This window comes from Pseudorasbora parva, chromosome 22 (genome assembly GCF_024679245.1).
Source record: "Pseudorasbora parva isolate DD20220531a chromosome 22, ASM2467924v1, whole genome shotgun sequence".
Taxonomy (NCBI): Eukaryota; Metazoa; Chordata; class Actinopteri; order Cypriniformes; family Gobionidae; genus Pseudorasbora; species Pseudorasbora parva.
In genome coordinates, this window is record NC_090193.1 from 29,837,845 (window position 1) to 29,859,602 (window position 21,758).

The 21,758-nt window shown below is 36.4% G+C and overlaps 2 protein-coding genes across 4 annotated transcripts in view; one reads left to right on the forward strand and one right to left on the reverse strand.

Moving 5' to 3' along the window:
- The window catches only part of tmem178a (transmembrane protein 178a), an 89,441-nt gene that overhangs the window by 26,407 nt on the left and 41,276 nt on the right, over positions 1-21,758 (forward strand). For both annotated transcript variants that reach the window (XM_067431774.1, XM_067431773.1), the window contains exon 4: positions 21,115-21,263. In XM_067431774.1, coding sequence (XP_067287875.1) covers positions 21,115-21,263 — 149 coding nt within the window. The remainder of the gene's footprint in view (positions 1-21,114; positions 21,264-21,758) is intronic.
- Positions 1-21,758, reverse strand: part of slc8a1a (solute carrier family 8 member 1a) — a 52,520-nt gene that overhangs the window by 10,544 nt on the left and 20,218 nt on the right. For both annotated transcript variants that reach the window (XM_067431770.1, XM_067431771.1), the window contains exons 3-6: positions 9,404-9,510; positions 7,260-7,280; positions 6,794-6,811; positions 6,646-6,660 (exon numbers count right to left, since the gene is read on the reverse strand). In XM_067431770.1, coding sequence (XP_067287871.1) covers positions 6,646-6,660; positions 6,794-6,811; positions 7,260-7,280; positions 9,404-9,510 — 161 coding nt within the window. The remainder of the gene's footprint in view (positions 1-6,645; positions 6,661-6,793; positions 6,812-7,259; positions 7,281-9,403; positions 9,511-21,758) is intronic.

The following is a 21,758-nucleotide window of genomic DNA, read 5'->3' on the forward strand; positions in this document are numbered from 1 at the left end:
AAATGGTTTAAATAGTGTTTTTCATGATTATTTAATGAACCATAAACAATGATTACACATGTACCAGAGGAACAGTCCTTAAAACACTAATGGCCCACTCAAAAAAATAATTAACTTGCACTGTTGTTAGTTGCACTCAAATCATACTTTTTCACAATACTTAAAAAACTAATTTAACTAAATTAACTTTAGTGTACTGAGTTGTTTCTACTAAAAATGAGTATTGGCAGCTTTACATAAGTGTTTGTTCGGTCAACATTTTGCTGAGTGAAACTAACAAACTGGCCGGTGGATCTGTTCCCAGCATGCTTTGCAAGGGACTGTATTAGGAGAGTAAATTTAGGGATTAAAATGTTATTTTATGTGCTTTTCAGTAAAAGGAAAGATTTTGTTAGTGTATGTTAGTGTTTAATGTTCAGCTATGTTGGATATAGGAGTTTCTGTAATTATGGTTACCATAATGCAAAAGAGTGGTGCCTGTGTTTAGGTTGCGGACACTCATACAAACACATTAATTGGATGGATGTCCTGCCCTCAATTAAATTATTTTAAAATTTTGTTTTTAAACATTCACTTGCAGAACTAGCCTGACAAACCAGACCCACATCAAGATGTTTGGTCTGGAAACTCACCATAGACAGGGCTCAATCCGAGGGGCGGGATAAACGGTTGTCTTTCAAACTCCCTCTGCACGCGATAGGATAGCGCTACACCAACCAGAGCAACGAAGGTGAAACAGAGCTAGTTGATAGATTAAACTTTCGCCGTATCCGGTCGGCTAAACTCCGAACACATCTTCCCTTTTTAAGAATGACTTCAGTGCCGTTCTTTGTTCTTTTCTCAGAGAAAGCTTAACTCCAAGTCTTCCAGAGTCGCGGTCAAAGCTGATTCGAAATACCGCCGTTCGCCAGTTTCTGTATTTACTAGAAGCACGCAAGCGCAACTCAGCCGTCATTATGTTAAGCCCCGCCCACCGACTCTATACACAATGTGATTGGCCCGGCAATAGTTTGGCGATTACAGCTCAGCTGGGTATTGAGAGTTGCTAGACGACACTCGCGGCAGATTAGATTTGTTGCCGCTAGTGTGCGTCTAGATTTCTAGGCTATAGTAGAACAGTATTAGTTGCAAATTAAAATGTATTTAATTTAATAAGATAAATTAAATTGATAAATGTGTTCACCTAACATAATAATCTTTTATAAATGTAACAAAACATTATTAAGTAAACTACACATATGAATATTATGTAACAGTGACAAATTCAAATGGTTTGCATTACTTGAAGAAATTTTGTCAGCTTTTCTTGACATTCTCTTGTTCATATAACTAAATTGTTATTTGTAAAACTTTCTAAATATAGTTGTGTGGAACCACTTGACCATGCTTTTTAAAGTAAATTCAACCAATACATTTTTTGAGTGTATCATACAGCCCCCGCAATGCGAAGCCAGGTGTTTTTTGCTAGTTTTGAGCCCGACGCAGTTATCGTTCTCACATCCAGCACAACGTTGTTTAAATAGCAAATGCATTGACGGCCATCTGTGCGCCCATGGTCGTGCTGGTCTGAAAACAAGGTGTGTTCATACGCATTATTGGCGTGTTGCTTTTGAGGCATCCACAGCATCATTGACCAACAAAAACCTGGTCTGAAGTTAACAGCGCAGTATTTTTTGTGTTCTTTAAAGGGCGCATAAGTAATACATGCCTAGAGGCGGTGCACAATAGACACACACTGATTATTATGCACACAGGGACGCACACATACATTTTTATCTAATAATAATAATAATATTGTTACATTTATATAGTGCTTTTCTGGGTACTGAAAGCACTTTACATATAGATGGCGGGAATTTCCTCAACAACCACCAATATGCAGCATCCACCTGGATGACGAAACGGCAGCATTATATTGCACCAGAACCCCCACCACACACCCTCTTATTGGTGGAGAGGAGACAAGGTGATGCATCAAATCAGTATTTGGGGACGATAGGGAAGTCATGATGGACAGAGGCCAATGGCCAAATTTGGCCAGGATGCCAGGGTTACACCCCTACTCTTTTTCTGAAGGCGTTAGGACCCACACAGACAACAGGGTGAGCACCCCTTGCTGGCCTCACTAACACCTCTTCCAGCAGCTATTTATTTTTCCCAGGAGGTCTCCCGTCCAGGTAGTAACCAGGCTCAACCCTGTTTAGTTTAATTGGGAAACCAGTCTTGGGCTACAGGGTGATATGGCTGCTGGACTGAAAAATAAAAGATTCCTCTTCGGAGAAGCTTTCAGTCTTTCTGCTCGCAAATTCCATCATGGTGCAAGTGCAACTGGCTTTTAAATGGAATGGGAGATTAGACTGATTGGTTTATTGCACGTTACGCCCAACACACACCCATGACTCGCTAAGAGACTAGGTATAACCCTTTTGGGCTATGCACCTGGCACGCCAACCATTTTTCCTTCATTAAACTAGCAAAAGTGGATTTGGACACGCCCTAAGTGTCATGCGCTTCAGACCATGCACTCAGATCGTTAAAATAGGGCCCTAAAAGCTAAAGGCAGTAGATCAGATCACAAGTGGATGATGCTAAATACATTGTAAATGGGGTCTAAAACCAGAGGTAGTCCAAAACGCATTTGAACAGTTGGAAATGACCCCCTATGCTCTGCCTAAAGACCTAAGGCTTAAACATTATGGGAAGCACGCTAGCCAGTCGGGATTTAAACTTTTTGTCGGCTGGAGACACCATTTTTTCCAAGAGGAAAAATGGAAAAATGTACCAGGCACAATGTTCTCTCACCATTCATGATTTCTAATACGCACTCTGTCGTCTTTCAGCTATCAGAGCAGAAATCAAAGCTGCTGCTCTCCACAAACGTGTTTTTACATTTGCCTCTGAGCAAATTCATATGTAAATTGCGCAAGCTTAGTTTGTCCATTTGATCGAAAGATCTGGAAAAAACATACATTTACCCGTCCATAGACCTCCCCTCGGAGAAATAAGACAGAAGTGGTTGGAATATATGTAAGTATATATTATCTATTTTAATTATATATACTATACAATTATTATATTATATAATCAGTCACAGTACTTCAATTCAATGTGCTAAATGAGATTTAATAAATCATACTGGAATATACACTCTAAAAGTGCTGGGTTAAAAACAACCCAAGTTGGGTTGAAAATGGACAAACCCAGAAATTGGGTTGTTTGATCCCAGTAACTGGACCCATATAAACAACCCAATTTCTGGGTTTGTCCATTTTCTTGGGTTGTTTTTAACCCAGCACTTTTTAGAGTGTATAATTGTGTATAATGTGTATATTTTTAAATATATTAATATCTATATAAAATTATTTAAAAAAAATTAAAAGTGCAATTTCCTAATCAATTAATGAAGGTCAAAAAAGGTGAAATGGGTCATGATGGCTACAAATTAATAATTAAGATAATGAATGCTATAATTATATATAATAATTATTAGAGAGCAGTTGTTTAAAACTCTTTTAGATGGTGTATAACATGTCATGACACATCAACATGACGTCAACCTCCAATATATGTGAAATAAACCACACCTCGCCTGAATGGCATTCATTTCATTCTTCTGACTCATATGTTTAGGATGCACTGTTCTCTCTGTGGTGAAATTCTCCCGTAGCAGACACTCCTTTGACACAATATTCAAAGTGAAATAATAGTGTTTGATGAATCAATGCGTGCTGATACAGTTGAGCGAGTTTGACAAGAATGTTACGCAAACAGCTGCGTCAGCTTAAAGCGGACTAGCTATGTATTCTCGTCAGGAACCAGCCCATTTGCCTTTGGGAATATGCCAATGCTATTGCCCGCCACACAATGTCTATTGTGAAACTTTATGTTGCATGCAGCAAACGTAGCATTTCACAAGTAAAACAATTCCAGGAGGTTTAGAGCACTGCAACAGCAAAAAAACGTAACTTTATAAATTAGTGCTGAGTACACAACTTGAAAATAAGGCCGTAATTATGTTTAAATTGAGAACACAGGTAAGTTTGAGAAAATGAAGTAAACGGGTTTAGTTTTTATTAGAGACATGCAGGTAACACTCAGCATACTAATACTCTGTTAACACACTAATGAGAGTTAGCCATGTAGGTGCAACGTTACTTATTTAAGGGACCCTAAAAATAAAGTGAAACTGAGACATGGACTGTGTTTGAAAACATATTTAGAAAGAAAATAAATTGGCAATTGGTTATAAAAATAAAAAAATGTCTGATGGAGTGGTTACCAAAGTAAATTATAAATTATTATTTATCAAATGAAATTACTTATAAATTATAAATTATATTTTATATTATATTTATTAATTAATTACCTTTTAAATGCTATTATTTATTTATATAATCAAATTGTCAAATTTGGATTTGCCCACTTATAATTCAGTTTGTACAGAGAAATATAAGCAATGTCATTATTATTGAACACAGTTGTAAAATATAAATTTGATAAATTATTTATTCCAATAAAAAAATAAAAAACATTTTAATTATTTTTACAATTTATAACAATATTTTCTAATTATAAAGATATGAAATTATTCATTACATACAGTTGTTACAATAATTAATCAGACCCCCTTCATTTTTACAATCTTTGTTATATTGCAGCCATTTGCTAAAATCATTTAAGTTAATTTTTTCTCATTAATGTAATCACAGCATCCCATATTGACAGAAACACAGCCATATTGAATTGTTGACATTTTTGCAGATTTATTATAAAAGAAAAACTAAAAATTATCAAATGGTCCTAATATTAAGACCCTTTGCTGTGACACATTTATATATTTATATTTATATATGATATTTGACATTTATATATGATATATTTAACTCGGGTGCTGTCCATTTCTTCTGATCATCCTTGAGATGGTTCTACACCTTCTTTTGAGCCCAGCTGTCTGGACTTGATTAAGAAAGCCACACACTTGTCTATATAAGACCTTACAGCTCAGAGCGCATGTCAGAGCAAATGAGATTCATGAGGTCAAAGGAACTGCCTAAAGAGCCAGAATTGTTGCAAGGCACCGATCTGGCAAAGGTTAAAAAAAATGTCTGCTGCACTTAAGGTTCCTAAAAGCACAGTGGCCTCCATAATCCTTAAATGGAAGACGTTTGGGACGACCAGAACCCTTCCTAGAGCTGGCTGTCCGGCCAAACTGAGCTATCAGGTGGAGAAGAGCCTTGGTGAGAGAGGTAAAGAAGAGCCCAAAGGTCACTGTGGATGAGCTCCAGAGATGCAGTTGGGAGAAAGTTGTAGAAAGTCACCCTTCACTGCAACCCTCCACCAGTCGGGGCTTTATGGCAGAGTGGCACAACGGAAGCCTCTCCTCAGTGCAAGACACAAAAAAGTTTGCTAAAAAAAACATCTGAAGGACTCCAAGATGGTGAGAAATAAGATTCTCTGGTCTGACGAGACCAAAATAGAACTTTTTGGCCTTAATTCTAAGCAGTATGTGTGGAGAAAACCAGGCACTGCTCATCACGTCCAATACAGCCCCAACAGTGAAGCATGGTGGTGGCAGCATCATGCTGTGGGGGAGTTTTTCAGCTGCAGGGTCATGATGACCGGTTGTAATCTAGGGAAAGATGAATGCGGCCAAGTACAGGAATATCCTGGACGAAAACCTTCTCCAAAGTGCTCAAGACCTCAGACTGGGCCAAAGGTTCACCTTCCAACAAGACAACGACCCTAAACACACAGCTAAAATAATGAAGGAGTGGCTTCACAACAACTATGTGACTGTTCTTGAATGGCCCAGCCAGAGCCCTGACTTAAACCCAATTACCAAAACATCTTTGGAGAGACCTAAAAATGTCTGTCCACCAACGTCTACCATCCAACCTGACAGAACTGGAGGGGATCTGCAAGGGGGAATGGCAGAGGATCCCCAAAACCAGGTGTGGAAAACTTTTAGCCTCTTTCCCAAAAATACTCATGGCTGTATTAAATCAAAAGAGTACTTCTACTAAATACTGAGCAAAGGGTCTGAATACTCAGGATCATGTGATATAAGTTTTTATTTTATTTTTTTAATAAATCTGCAAAAAATGTCAGCAATTCTGTGTTTTCTTTGTCAATAAGGGGTGCTGTGTGTACATTAATTAGATTTTTGTATCTTAAATGATTTTAGCAAATGACTGCAATATAACAAAGAGTAAACAATTTAAGGGGGTCTGAATACGCCGTACGCACTATTTATACATATATAATTTATTTACAATACATTTTGAGCAATTCAATATTTATTTATTTTTTTGCCCAATTTCTACTGAGATATAAACATTATAGTCATTATTTTCAGACACAGCCATGATGTAAAAGCTAAAATCTAGTCTAATAGATAGTTTATAGTCTACTGGACTGGTCATGTGAGCTATTATTCTGCTGTAAAGGTTACTCAACAGGAAAGAAAACAAAGCAAATTAGACACTTAGTATCTGTCTCTGGGCCTATTTAAGCAAGCAGGCCTAAACTACATGTTTAAGCAGCGTGACAAACAAAGGCTCTAGCTCAACATCAAGCAAACCAGTTACCAAACACACCCAATGTTATATTTAGCTCTCAGCTTGGGTGAAAAGTAAAATCTCTTACCATAAAGCTGCTTATCTATCAAAGAAAAGATTATCATAGAAAGGATTAAATCTATGACTGCAAATTCATTCACATTGTTAGCAATGCAAGTTAGCTTAAGTAGCTGGTAAAGAGTTAGCTAAGCAATTCCAGTGATGTATTACCGTACCTGTCTTCACGAATCCACCTAAAATCATAAAAACATAGCACAAATGAACTCACTCGTTGTTCGATTCATGTTTAATGGTCTGGTTTTAGTGAAGATATGAAATTGTTATTGGCTGAAATTAAAAGCTTTACTTGGTGACCAGAAGTGATAAAGATGGAGACAATGAGAAATTAGTCCAAGTATATCACAACATATTGCATGTCCTTGCTGTAAAGACCAGCATGTGGTAAAATTTAGCTTGACCAGCAACAAAACAGCATTAACCAGCATAATTGGCATAGAAGAACCACCAGCATGGAAAATGATGGCCTTTGCAGCATGGATAGTGATAATCTTCTAAATGTGAACAAACAGCTTAAATATAGTAATAAATAAACATTTGCATGATCATAATCATGTGATGAGATGACATTGTTTAAAGTGATTTACAGATATAAAGAGCAGGGGGAAAAAAGAGACAGCTTACCACATTCATGCAGCAACATAGCTGATGTAGACAAATGAGAGAGACACAGGACAAAAAAGAAAAGGAAAAAAAAGAGATAAAGAAAGAACAAAATGATTATGAATGAACCATCACAGTAACACAGACAGGGACAGTGTGCAATAAGATTGTGTTGATAAATTTAGCTGACTCCAGGTGGGACTGATGGGGCTTAGAGATTGTCTCTGAAATTGAAGCGTAATTTCAACAAAAACTGATGGAAATCATCCAACATTGATAAATGGGGGATTTTGTTTTTAAATTTTGGACATCTGAATACATCCATTATAATCTATACAGTTACTATTGAAAATAATGTTCTTAAAAATAAATTAAAAAAGAATCTCACCAAGGCTGCATTTATCAGTTTATCTATTTCGATATATTTAAAAATTGAATGCATTCCTGTGATGATAAAACTGAATTTTCAGCATTATTACTTCAATCTTTAGTGTTACATGATGCTGATTTGATGTTCAAAAAACATTTATTATTATCAATGTTGAAAACAGAATTTTATTTTATTTTTAAGATTCTTTTAAAAGATTAAAACATTTTTTAAAATAATAATGTAATGTAAACTGCCAGTTTTGATCAATTTAAGTCCTTGCTGGACAAAAAGTATTAATTAAAAAAAAAAAAGATCATACTAACAGTGTGACTGACTAAAATAATAATAATAATAATGGAATAAACATCTCCAGACCTGTTCATAAATGTCATTTTAGGGACATTTCCTACAAATACAGCAATTCATAAAGTACCACTTCAACAGACTGACAGACTCTGATTGACAACTGACTGGATTGGGATGAATGGGTGGAGATGAAATAAAAATACATTGACTCCTAATGCCTTTTATAATGTTTTTGTCTGTCACAAATAAATGTTATCTTAAATTACCTTCATTTGGGAGATTAATCTTTAATTAGATAAAATATTGAGAATCACATGTAATTAATTATATTATAGTTTTAATTGGATTGACAGCTCTAAAACAAAATATTATGAAATTTGAAAAATGAGTATGATGTCATCTTTTTGAACATCATTTTGCTGAATCAATATCGTTCTGTTACAGAGACCATGAAATCACACAGGCTCTGGAATTTGGCAGAAATCCCATGTATCTGCAGGTCATTATGGTTTCATCCTGGCTTAAAGGAACGGTCCCGACAGCTTTAGTCCAGGACCGAATCCTCACATTAAAGGTCTAGTCAGAGCCAATTATGCCTATTCTCTGAGAGAGCTCTTAACCTTTTGGTCAGGAGAGAATATTGAGGATATATCCACTGAAATTGAGCAGTAAGGGGAGGAAAACTGCATTACTGCAACAGTAGAACGAAAGTAGAGGATCAGCTTTGAAGGAGGAGCGGAGGAAGTGAAGGACAGAAGCCAGAATAAAGGGCAGCTGCAGAAAAAGAAAAAGTCTCGTTTCTTTGCTATCTTTCACCTGTCCATCCCCTCCTCCTCCATTCTGGTTCCTGCAGCTCTATGAAGAAGTTTGCATGCTTGTCATACTCTTCATGGTCAAGAATTTTAACCTTTATGGTCTTCCTGTGGGAGGAACATAAAATCACATTTGAGGTGTTAAGTGTGCTTGTGTGTTCATTTTAGGCACATCAGATGCCTCTAAACAAAACGTTAATGAGCCAATCAAATCCTAGAGTAACTATAAGACTCTCCATTATTAACTGATTCATCTATTCATTTCGCTTCAGAATGCAATGGAGAAATGATGCGTCCTCTTCTTCAGAACTCAAGAATCTTTGAGTCCAAGAGGCCATTCAGAGAAGTTTGTCCAGCAGAGTTTAGCTCCAACCCTAATCAAACGCACCTGAACCAACTAACCAAGCTCTCCAGGATCGCTTGAGTATCACAAGCTGGAGCAGGTTGGAAATAAACTTTGCAGGACTGTTGTTCTCCAGGAGTAAGGCTGAAGAACTCTTTAATAACAAGGTATTCTGTACATTAGGTCTCAATTGGAGAGATTGTGTGTGGACTATGAGCCAACTAACAGTGACTTTTCGCCCTGATGGCTTTGTAACACTTCCACTTCAGCCCTGAAGATGGCAGCACACCGAGCTGTTACAGGGAAGTGGGACCAGGGGAAGACGACATCCCACCTTTTCTCTCACTCATTTCCACCATTTGTGGCTCTCCAATCTCCAGGAAGAAGTTCTTATTCTTTTCATACTCCTCGTCATCAATTATATTGATCTGAATAGATTTGCTGAAAGAGAAAGAGAGAAAGAAAAAAAGCACAAGTTTGCAGACATGAGAGAGGCTCAAGGAAAAGAGCTGAAGAATAAAGTAAAAGCATGCTGGAGATATAACCGATAGCAAAGTAAAGCAGAATGAAAGAATATAGACAATGACTATATTGTAAACAACATAAAAAGTTAATAAAAAAAATTAAAATCAAAGGAAAAGTCCACTCAGAAATTAAAACTGTCCTCATTAATATTTCCTTATTTTGTTTAACGCATGGTGTTATATTACATATAATGAAAACTAATTACAAAGAAATAAATTAATAATAATAATAAAAAAGATTAAACTGATTTTTCATTTAAGGGTGACCTAAAATAAAAGTGCAATTTTATGAACTATTAGGGAAAAAATAGAATCCATTCCCTGAAGGAAATGGAAAAATCTGTGGCATATTGTGCTCATTCTGAATGAATTGCTTATCTGCACATGCTGTGCATGTTTATTATCTATCCATTGAGTGCTTTATATACTCACACTAAAACAGAGCAGCACATATATCATCATATAATGTGAGAGAGTCACAGGCAATGGAAATCATTTGAAAAATGATCTGCAATCACAGCTGTGTTTACTGGAATATATTGGCCTAAAAGCCCTTTAAGTGCTTCTATCTGGTTTTGTGAATAATACAACAACAGGCTCTCTCTTCCATCTACCTTCGTCTTTACTTTTTTTAAAAATAGTATCAATTTACTAGGACAAATACACAAGTCATTGTAACAAACCGCTACACAAAATTCAAATCTTATCCTCAAGTCCTCTTATCCTTAAGTCAACAATGTTAGGCCAAGAACATAGTTAATACAATGAACATTTTTGAGAATTGACAACCTTTAATCAAATATTATTAAGATATTTTCTTTTTTTAAAGAAGCATATTGGGTAATTGTGTGTGTTTTATTTGTGATGACGCAGTGAAACATGCCAAATAGTGCTATTTTCATGATTTATCTTTTTTTTTATGTGGTTCAGTTACAATAATATTTTGAATTTCTATTTATTAAACCAATTTCCTTCATTGTATCAACTCAAATGTTTAATTTCAATAAACTCAAAATTTTAAGGCAGGTTACTTACTTTTTTAAGTAAAACCAACAATTTTTTTTTTTTTACAGTGTATGAAATCGCCACAGTGCCAACTCACAACTGCCAGCTTTCAGACAGCTCAATCTAAATAGCTAAATAGCCACCTTGTCAAATAGTTAAAGGGTTACTTCAGCGATTAGCATAGGGCTTTGTATCAGTAGAAACCCTGGAGTATATTCGAATGATCGCACACACAGCTCAGCTCGCAGCTGCAGGCATTCATGTAAATGGAGCTATGCTGAGCAATGTTAGTGTTTCTAATTCTCAAATTAATTCCTATTAAAAGTTAAGCTTCCAAAGGCATGAACTGAAAACGCGCCAGACTGAACACGCGCTGTGAACGACTGCCGCGAGCGTGGATGCCTTTACCTCAGCTCTCATCACGAGCTCATTCAGCTCAGTCATGACGATGAATGTTATCTGACTACTACAGCGTTTGTGCTGTGACACTCCCTCAGCAGATAAAATACATTACATTAACAGACACATTCAGTTTTTAATTGTAGTGTCTGTTCTCTAACTATACTGGTTTTATAAAAATGACCAAAAAAAATCCAGTCACAGTAATCCTGTAGCAGTGGCTTTGGAAGTGGCCTCTTAGGGCAGCGAAGCATTCTGGGAATTGTTGTCTTTAATCCCCATGAGACAAAAATACATTTTCTATCATTTCTCAGTCTAGAAAGCAGTAAATTCAAAAATAATTTCACATTTCTACTACATTAATGATCCAGTTTAAATACAGATTCATCTTCCTAGTGCTGAAGTACCCATTCAAGTTTCCATTACATTGGGTTGGATAGACATATTTATGAGATATTTCACAAGCAAAACATACACAAAAACAATCAGCCAATCTGAACGCAACTTCAGTTTTCAGCCATCACTTGCTATTCAATCAGATATAAGCGATCAGGCAAAAACAAGCGAACAGCATGTGGGCGGCTGGTGGGTGTGTCATCTGAGTCTGAGACTAGGACAGGACACACAGAAAGCTAAAACACATCCCTTGAAATACTCTCTACCTTCATCCAGGCATGTGCTCAAAATAAACCCTTCCTCCTATCTGTTGGCATCTAAGCTCCGCTTGTCACAAAATCTTGAATTTTTCTGCCACCAGCACACTTCTGCTAAGGAACAACAGAGAATGAGTTGACGTAGTTGAAACGGGTGCCTTTTTCGGTGCCAAACCGAAGATTATAAAGATTGCACCAGTCAAATAATGTGTTAGATAAAATAATCGCAGGCTAAATAAACATATTTTTAATACATTTAATTATGCTTTTCAGAAAGGTAACAAGGTTGATATAATAGTTTAACACTTTAATTAGACATTACAAGCCCTACACTGTAAAAAAAATTGGTTGTTTTTTGTTGGTTTAACTCAAAAAAGTAACCTGGTTGCCTTAAAATTTTGAGTTTATTGAAATTAAAAATTTGAGTTGATACAATGAAGGAAATTTGTTTAATAAATAGAAACTCAAAATATTTTTGTATCTGAACCACATAAAAAATTTGATAAATCATGAAAATAGCACTATTTGGCATGTTTCACTGCGTCATCAGAAATAAAAGACACACAATTACCCAATATGCTTACAAAATCCTTTAATAATATTTAAATAAAGGTTGTCGAATCTCAAAAAATGTTCATTGTATTAACTCAAAATTTTAATTTCAATTAACTCAAAATTTTAAGGCAACCAGGTAACAGGTAATAATTTTTTACAGTGTATGCTTGTCATGGTCCTTCAAACTATACAAAGTGCCTTAAAGCTGATATTTCTACAAACATTCACATTTTAATTATCAAATCAGTATCAAATTTGAAATTTTGATGTGTATTAATTTTAAATTAATTAATTTTAATTTAATTAGATAAATTATATTCAGAAATAATTGTGTTGGTGTGTTGCTATGGATGTCTTATAAAATCTTTTTAAAACTTAATCTAAAATATGATCTGAAAATAAATTAGTTTTAAGAAAAAATACATTTTACACATCAAGATAGCATTAACCAAGTCATTATTTATACTGTATATTGTAAGTGATCAACACCAATGGCACTCATTTAGTAAAACTACCTTATGCTTGAAACCAAAACCTAGCGAATCTAGAACACATTCTAGAATATTTAATTTCATTGGCACATAATACCTAAGACTCTTTAAAGAGAAAGTAGTTTGCTCTTTTCCCCTCTCATGCTCTTATGATTGTCCACCTGTCTTTCTGTGACTGACCTCTTTGTAATGGCTCAAACCATAGATTTATAAACTGCGACAAGAACAAAAAGGACAAACAGAGACAAAGGCCTGCGGATGGAAAAGTGCACAGTGCCATTGTCTGCGTATACTATAGGTTTATGTAAGCTCCCTGCACACTGAGGCTTTACAGGGCCCAGCCCCAGACATGCTGCACTGTGTTGTGTTACGGCTTGTTAAATGGGAAGGCCTGGGCAACAATGCCAGACAGCCTGTTTACATAATTTTCTAAGACCAAACACTCTCTTTCTCTCAGGGGCTGTTCACACAAAATGATACTTAAGTTTAAAATAAGATGCAGAGATGGAGAAACATGTTTTTAAAGGAATAATTTACCCAAAAATGAGATATATTAAATTAAAAACAGCTTTGATGGGTTCAAGAATGTATCCTTTTTTTTCACCCACCCCCCCATTCATATTCTGCCAGTATAGAAAACAGCACAAGCAGTTTATCAATTCATTTTATGGGCCAGCACACCATTCCCATGTTTGATGATATCCAGAGGCGCTTCATCTACAGCAGCAATGCTTACCAAATATGGAGAGTAAACTAATGTGAGTGGTGGATTTTTCCCTTATACGCAATTTATTCTTATTTCCATTTTGCACACAACACCAAACAATGATTCGTGACTAAACGAGCAGAGAATAAAAACGTCAGGTTTGATAATAAAAAGAAGGTTAAGAGAAGCCTAAAGGAATGAATTTTAAAAACAATAAAAACCAAAAAAAAGAGAGCCGTGTTTTGAGACCCGTGTGATTCACATTCTTCGACTGAGCTGAAGTATTTACACTACTGTTATTGTAACCTAAACCTATTTTAAAATAATTTTCATTCATTGAAATAAAGCTGAAATATATAACTTACAAAAATTCCAAATGTTTTCTTTTAGCAACTGAAAAAAATATCAAATGATGACAAAATGTTCCTTAAATAGCTCATATTTGTAGCTGCTTATGGTGTTAACTTCTTGTTTTAATTGAGCTTCTTTTGACTCATATTGGTTTGGAGGCATAAATTATACGATGTGAGCAACAAATATGGCTTTAAATGCTAAAGTCATAATAAAGGCCTTTGGCTGTAGCTGTTGCTTTAATCAAAAATGACCTTCGCTAGTCTGCAATACATGTGAATGCTTTTGACCAATGAAGATACAGGGTTAACTTCAGACCACAAGAATTTGCTTAAGCAACTGTGTGTCTGTGTTAATAATTCAAGCTTGAGTAAAATAGATGCCAGCTGGTTTTAAACCAGGAGGGCAAGGACAGAACTAACCTGAAGCACAGAGCTCCAATTGAAGATCACTGGGACACCAGCTTGCAAAAGCCAAAGAATTTTTGCACGATATAAATGGTGCCTGGTGGGTACCTCCACAAATTGGTAAATAGATACTGACAAACAGATCCTTACAACATGCATATACATGACGCAGCATGCAAGCATTTGACCTGTGTGCCAGTGCAGTAAATCCATCAGATGAAAGTGATGAATCTGCATGCAGGACGCCAATTATATTTATTCCTATAACTAGGCATCAGTATGTCAGCTGAAGCATAGACGCATTGCTTATATTTACCCCAAACAAGACAGCACTGAGCCGGATAAATTATACAGAAATTCCAAGGTTAAACTATATGGTTTTTCAAGGATGAATGCAGATTTATATAATGATACAATTTATGTATAATTTATAACAGCCTCTAAATCTATTGCTAGTTTTATTGTGATAACTTATATCAATGCCTGATGAAATATCGGCTTGTAATGAAAGATTACCTGATCTAAAGAATCTTCTAAATACTTTAATTCTTTCTGGATTGTTTTAGATTAATGTGAAATATTTACACCTCCACAGAGAAAATGTCATGTTGTCTCAGAGCACCCTGCTTATAGGCACATATTACTAACGCGCCCTTTAAGTAACACAAAAATACTGCATTCAGTAGCCTCAAAATAACAATGCACCTGAACACACCTCGTTTTCAGACCTGCATGCCCATGGGCGAACAGAGGGGTGCAAGAGCATTTGCTGTTTAAACAACGTGTTGCTGGACATGAAAAGTATAACTGCATCAAGCTGAAACTAGCAAAAAAACACTTGCATCAAATCGACCTGGCGTCGCATTGCAGCAGGTTTATGATAGAACCCCTTAACACTTTCCCTCCTATTTTACAGTTGCCAGCCAGGGCCAGTGTTTTTGATCATTTTCACAAAAATGTAATGGCCCATAGAATATTTTGTTGTATGAATATCTGAGCATGCGATATACAAAAAGAAAGAGCAGACCCTCTGCCTTAAACAACAACAAAAAAGTATTCTATAGCTTCATGCATTACTTTTTTTTTAAAAAAAAGGAACATTTTGAACAGAAAGCTGATAATTTTTTTGTCAAATACAGACAGATGATCAAAGCACAGATGGAGTAGATTAAGTTCATCATCACCCCTAATGTTTACACAGTCCTGGGTCCACATTTCATCATGTAACATTAGGCAGTTTTGATTTATTTGTTGTTTAATGTTGACGATCACGTTATTTTACATATGCATCTGCTTACATATGATCGCTTGTTTTTGTGTCTTCTTCGTCTGTGTTTTGATCAGGAGATTCTGTACTCATTCAGAAGTTGTGTAATATGGATTACACAAATTAATCCCCCCCCCCCCCCCCCCCCACACACACACACACACAGCGTATAACAGTGAAAACCCGGAAGATTCCATGTTTGCGGGGAAGCATTTTCTTACAAATAACAGAAAATTCTGTGTTTGGCGGGGAAAGTGTTAATGTATGCCATAAGTACAAGAAAAAAGCTTCCTTGAAGAAAGCATATAGAGCTAAAATGACCCCTTCTCTTATCCGGTTTGTGACTGACCCATTTAAACCCAATTTAATGCCATTAAGGCTTTCTCCACTCAAAAAGCTAATCAGAGCCAGTGCTTTTCAAGTCAGAAAGCCCCTGGCTCTTGACTCTCAGATGTTGATTGTGAGCTGGAATATTAATTAGCTGTTTTCCCCAGTCCACGACAAGCCATGCTACGAAAACCCACCACTAAGCAAGCCTATTGAACCGAGGTGATGTGTAAAGCCAGACCTATATGGGACTCCTGCTGTGTATTGTTTCCATAGACAGGAACAGGCTGTTACTTTCCCTTCCAAAAGCTGTAATAGGATGGGATCAATTTTTCTGGCTGCCTTGAAGTTTCTAGCTCTCTCCCTCTCTTTTCCTGACAGTGATTACAATAGAATGCCATCTGATCAGCGTTCATTCACAGGCGGAAAGAGCTGATTGAAAAATGATCAGGCGTTTTATAACCCAGAAGTTAGTGGACGGGATTACACAAGCGTGAAGGCTGCTTGTCAGACACAGGTCCAGATCTACAGCACTGTGAAAGACACGAGACAGGAGGAAAGATGAGAAAGAGACTGAGGGAATAAAAGAGCGATAGCAACACTGGATGCACCATACATGGACCACACAGTTTTACAGAAGCAGGATGAATCTTGGGAGATGCTTTATTACGGAATATATTATTTAACCTACTATTCATCTCCCAGGGAACACACTAGTGTTGTTACTGTTAATTAAAACTAAATATATTAAACATTATTTTATAAGTTTAAATTAAAATACTTAATTTACTAAAACTGAAATAAAAATAAAGCAAAACGGAAATATATATAAAAAAAATGAATAAATGACAAAACCACAAAAATGAAAACTTTCAACACTGATAAAATGTATTCTAGTTTGAACACTGCTTTTGGATAAGGTCTGGAAGATGAATGAATGCAAATTTTATATTTTATTCTAATGTAATGTACTAATGTTTGCTCATTGATAAAAAAAAACTAAGCAAAAAGTTAAAACTTCAAAGTGTTAAAAAAAATTATAGAGTGCTGATCTTTTTTACAAGTCTATGGTGCTGATGCACAAATTATTGTAAGATTTAAAGGAGTTGAAACTATATTTTAAATTGTTCTCTGATATCTACAGGGTATTTGACTTATTTAAGGGTTAAAACTGCCCAGATACGGTTTTACAGGTCCATTTACAACCCCAGAAATTGTCCCTAGGACGTAGTGGTCTGATTTTGTCTTATTTGGAAGGGTCATGAATATTAATGTAGAGTTCGGCTCTGATTGGCTGTTTCACTGTGCAGCTTAGTGACAGAAACACATCTACCATATACTGTCAATCATGGAGATATTAGGCTATGCATCCAACCTTATGTTTGATCCTGTTTCTGACATAGATAAAGATTTTGAGGAACAACCAATTGTTTTGAGATTGGAAATGGACGCTTTTGAGTGGTAAGTTTAGTCTTTATTTTGAGTAAGACCTGCAAAACGTAACGCCAGTACTATAACTTCAGCCTACATGTGAACTATAACATTAAAGGGATACTTAACCGCATTTTCATATTAAACAGAGATCAAGTTAGAAGCGACCAAACACCTCCACGTTTTCCCTATTTAAATACAGTTACACGAATAGTTGAACGATCAAGTATAGTGACATAAAATAAAATGTAGCACTTTTCTTAAAGGAGAACTACGATGTCTTGTCAAATTACTACCTTTTCAACTTAAGGGGTGGAGAGGACGTTAGCTAGAAGGATCGAGTGAGCAATCTGTAAGCAACTAAACTAACATAGTTAGCTCCTGAGTTATGTGTTGTTGATGAAAATAGCCTATAGACTAAATTATAATTCTATTCGACAAAAGAGACGGCCTTATGTATCTACAGTTGTATTGTGCAGATTTGTATGACAACACTGGCAGGAAATAATACTAACTTTGACATTTGTCATACTGATGTATACTACTTGGAGTTTCCTATTGTTACTGTGCTAGCATCTTGCGCTGTTAACAGGCCCAAAGTGACTAACAAAAGAGAAAAAGCGCAAGCAGCACTGCATTACCTCCAAGCCTGCAGTCTCCCTCTCAGATACTGAAGCTTTCGCGCCTCGATCGCCCCCCGGTGACCGGTCCCAGTATAGCCGCCCCTCTGTGTTTTCTAATGGACGCGAGGCAAACTAAATAATAAAATTACACTTCAAATATTTTTTCCCCAAAGTTAGTTTATGTCGCTGAAGGCAGTTATCATCACGATGATTTCATTTCAAGTGTTAGTTTTTAAAATAAGTTTAGTTTTAGTTAGTTATTTGATGCTATAAAAACGGGGGGTGTGACGCATAGACTGTAAAAAAATATGGACGTAGTGTCCGTGACGTCACCCATAGGATTCCGATAAGCCGCTCTGAAGCTTGTGAGCGAGTCATCGCGTGTCACTCCTGCATAACAGAAAATGGGCAAAAAGGCGGGATGTGGAGCTGAGGTGACGCAATGACTATAGACGGCAGATAAATGGCTATCCACCTGTAACCATGCACTTAATTATGCAGAACCTTAACTCTTTATATAACGTAAACGAATGAGTTATAAAAAAATTCACCCCCCTCACAGTTGTCATGAAGATCAAAATTAGCCTTATAAGCCAAAACCACAATTTGTACCAGGCTGTAAACATGTTTTTTTCTGCTTTAAAGTTGAGAATTTTAACATGGGGCTCAATGAGATTCTGCTCCCTTCTGGAGCCTGTCCCTAGTTCCAGTTGAGGAATTGCAGTTTACATTACTTCCGTATTGGCTTCAAGAGAGATCGTGGGAGGTTGCCGCTTGGTGTGACGTCATGATTGACAGCTGAGACTGACGGCTTCTCTTAGTTGTCACTGAGGCACTAACGGACCTTTTTTCGTCATTTTTGGGAGTAGATTGGAGCTTTAGCTTTAATTTCTACATTTCCATAACTGTTTATTTCACACCAGCATAATTAATTGTTCTGCATCTGCGAGAGTGTGGGCGGGCTTTTGATATCGCAGCTGTACTTCTGCTCTACTTCCTGCTCTCTACTGCGCAACTCTACTGCGCAACTTTTATTATCAATCGCTACTGCGCAGACTCGGTCCCAAGATGTCAGCGTCGTGCAGGCCGCCTAAAAGCTTCAAATCTGCCAAGCGGAAACGGATGATGTCGAGTCGTACATATTTTTTTACGGTCTATGATTACCTCATAATACGCATGAGCTGAAGAAGCAGAAGAAGCAGAAGAAGCGGAAGAAGCGGAAGAAGCGGAAGTGCTGTTCTGATGCATAATAAAAGCTCTGTGAAATCAAGGCGTCATCAAGCTACGCCTTTGTTTTGAATAAGTGAGTTTTTAAAAATTATATATTGTGGCTTTAATGATAATTTAATTTATGATAAAAATATAATACTCCTTTACGGCTGTAAAAAAACGATAATTGTAAGCTGTGGGGTGAGAGAAGATAAAATCATCTGCGCTTTCATGACACACATAGTGCTCAAGGCTATGATCAGCTGTCCTGTAATTGAGTGACACGCCACTAAAGATTGAGATTAGAGATTAGAGTGTTCTTTGCTACACAAGATAAGCCTACACATGCATGGCACCAGCATTTTTTTTCTCTACCGGTGCTAAGGGGAGGCTTGACCAAAATGTGGGGGTGCTAAGAAAATATTCGATATTCATGATGTCAGAGTTACTTCATAAAGAAATTGTCATTTAAAAATGAAATAAAATCAGCTATGGTACACACCACAATCATCAGAAGTGTAGTTTAAAATTATATTTGGCCGAAGAATAGGCATATTCAACAAAATATATATATTTTATTTAGCTTAATACAAGTGACCACAATACACCACAACAAAAATCTTTTACATTTACAAGACTTCAGCACATATTGATGCATAATCATAACTGTGCATACTTTACACTTATATTAAACGTGCACCACATCACAATCTTAGTGATTATGGAATGGATTAAATGCAGCCTTTTAATGGATTTAAGCATTTTTTCACATGACTGACATATTAATGCTGCGTTTTTAGAACGCCATGAGCGCAACGAGTTGCTGAACGACGTCTATTTCACGCTCAGTGCTCAACATTTTGACCGGTCATCAAGAGATGAAGAATGTTCAACTTTGAATAAAACACAGCACTCATCACTGTCGATTTTTACCCAGCCGTCCAATCACAGTGGAGATGGGGCGGGACAAATCCAACACTGACCAACCGCCACAACCAGATAAACAACAACATAAATTTAAACAAAAATGAACAAAATAATTTAAAACGAGAGCCAGAGCAGACACTTTACATTGTATCGACATTTTTATATAGCATCAATACAAAAACAAATAATCTGTGAATGAAATACTAGTAACACTTCTGTGGATATTCTGTATCATAGCAAGCAAAGTACCTCAACTGAAAAAACAGGACTATAGCCTGAGCCTCGGTGTAGCACTGTCACTGAGCCTACAATCAATCAATCAATCAACTTTATTTATATAGCGCTTTTACAATCACGATTGTGTCAAAGCTGCTTCACAGTGTCAAACAGGATAATATTGCAACAAAATTAGATTTGGCTGTACAGTCGCTCCGGAGAAAACAGTGATGTTATCAGCTTATTTTAATTTATCATATAGTGACAATGTTGGAAGTTGTTCTGTTCTGCATTATAGTATATAGAATTAATTAAAACCTAATTCATACATTTTATTTGTATAATTAGTTGAATAACTTGGATCATAATTTTAGTGTCCCCAACTGAGCAAGCCAAGCCAAAGGCGACAGTGGCAAGGAACCAAAACTCCATCAGGGCATGATGGAGAAAAATAAACCTTGGGAGAAAACAGACTCAGTCGGGGTGCCAGTTCTCCTCTGGCCTATTAACACACCGTGTATGATTATTATTCTGGCAACCTTACAAGTCAGAAATCATATTAGATCGGAATATTCAAAATTTCAGGGTATCAACGAAGAGACGGGTTTATTTGGGATGGTGCGTCGATTACACAAGAGTATGAATACATTAAAGATCGGAATTATTGCGCCTGAGACGGGTTTTACAACACCTGGGACAAGCCATACACACTCAAAAACACACATCCTAAAATGTACACCCTTGATGTTCAGCTTTATTATCCCAATAAAAGTATGGCATAAAATACTGGACAACATTCAGCAGTATTAGCTTTATAGAAAACACAACTCAACATTCAAATATGACCTTAAATGTCAGTTTTATTTCATTTACTCCCATATTTTTCATCAAAGCAACAGAAATAGATCATTTTCTGACATCGTCTGTCTGTTCTCCCTCCCGGGGCAACTACAGACGGAGATTCGGGGCCATGTGAGCAGCTGAGTTTGGGTCAGCTTCCCTTGGCAACAGAGCTATTTGCCCTGGGAAGCACTGCAGGCCCAAGTGGGACCGCCACCGGAGCAAAATCCCAGCAGAGAATCTCTCAAGAACCTCATCTGATGGCAAGTATATGGCAATGACTGTCTTTAACCATACAAGGTAAATCTTGAGATGTTCATGCATTGAATTAAAATCCGATTAGATTGACAAACTCAACATGAATTGAGAAATCAAATTTTCGTTGAGCTTTTTACATATAAGAGGTCAACATGCTATAAGAATATCCTGTACATTTCAGAACTGAAAACATTCTTGTTAGTCAAAAAAACAGCTTTTATTTTTTTATTTTATGACTTTTTTGGGGAATTGGATATGCATACATATTTTTATGTAAAATCATACTAACATTATAAGTGCACCCCAGGAAACATATAATAATACAATAATGCAGTTAATGAACCTTTTAATGAATATGCCCATCTAATTGCATTTCTATAGGGATGCCATGTGCTGATGCTAAAACTCTATAAAATTGTGCTTAACAAACTATGCTTTTACAAATAAAACTCTAAAAACAATATTTTTAAACACTGCAGTCCAAGTGCAGCACAACATTA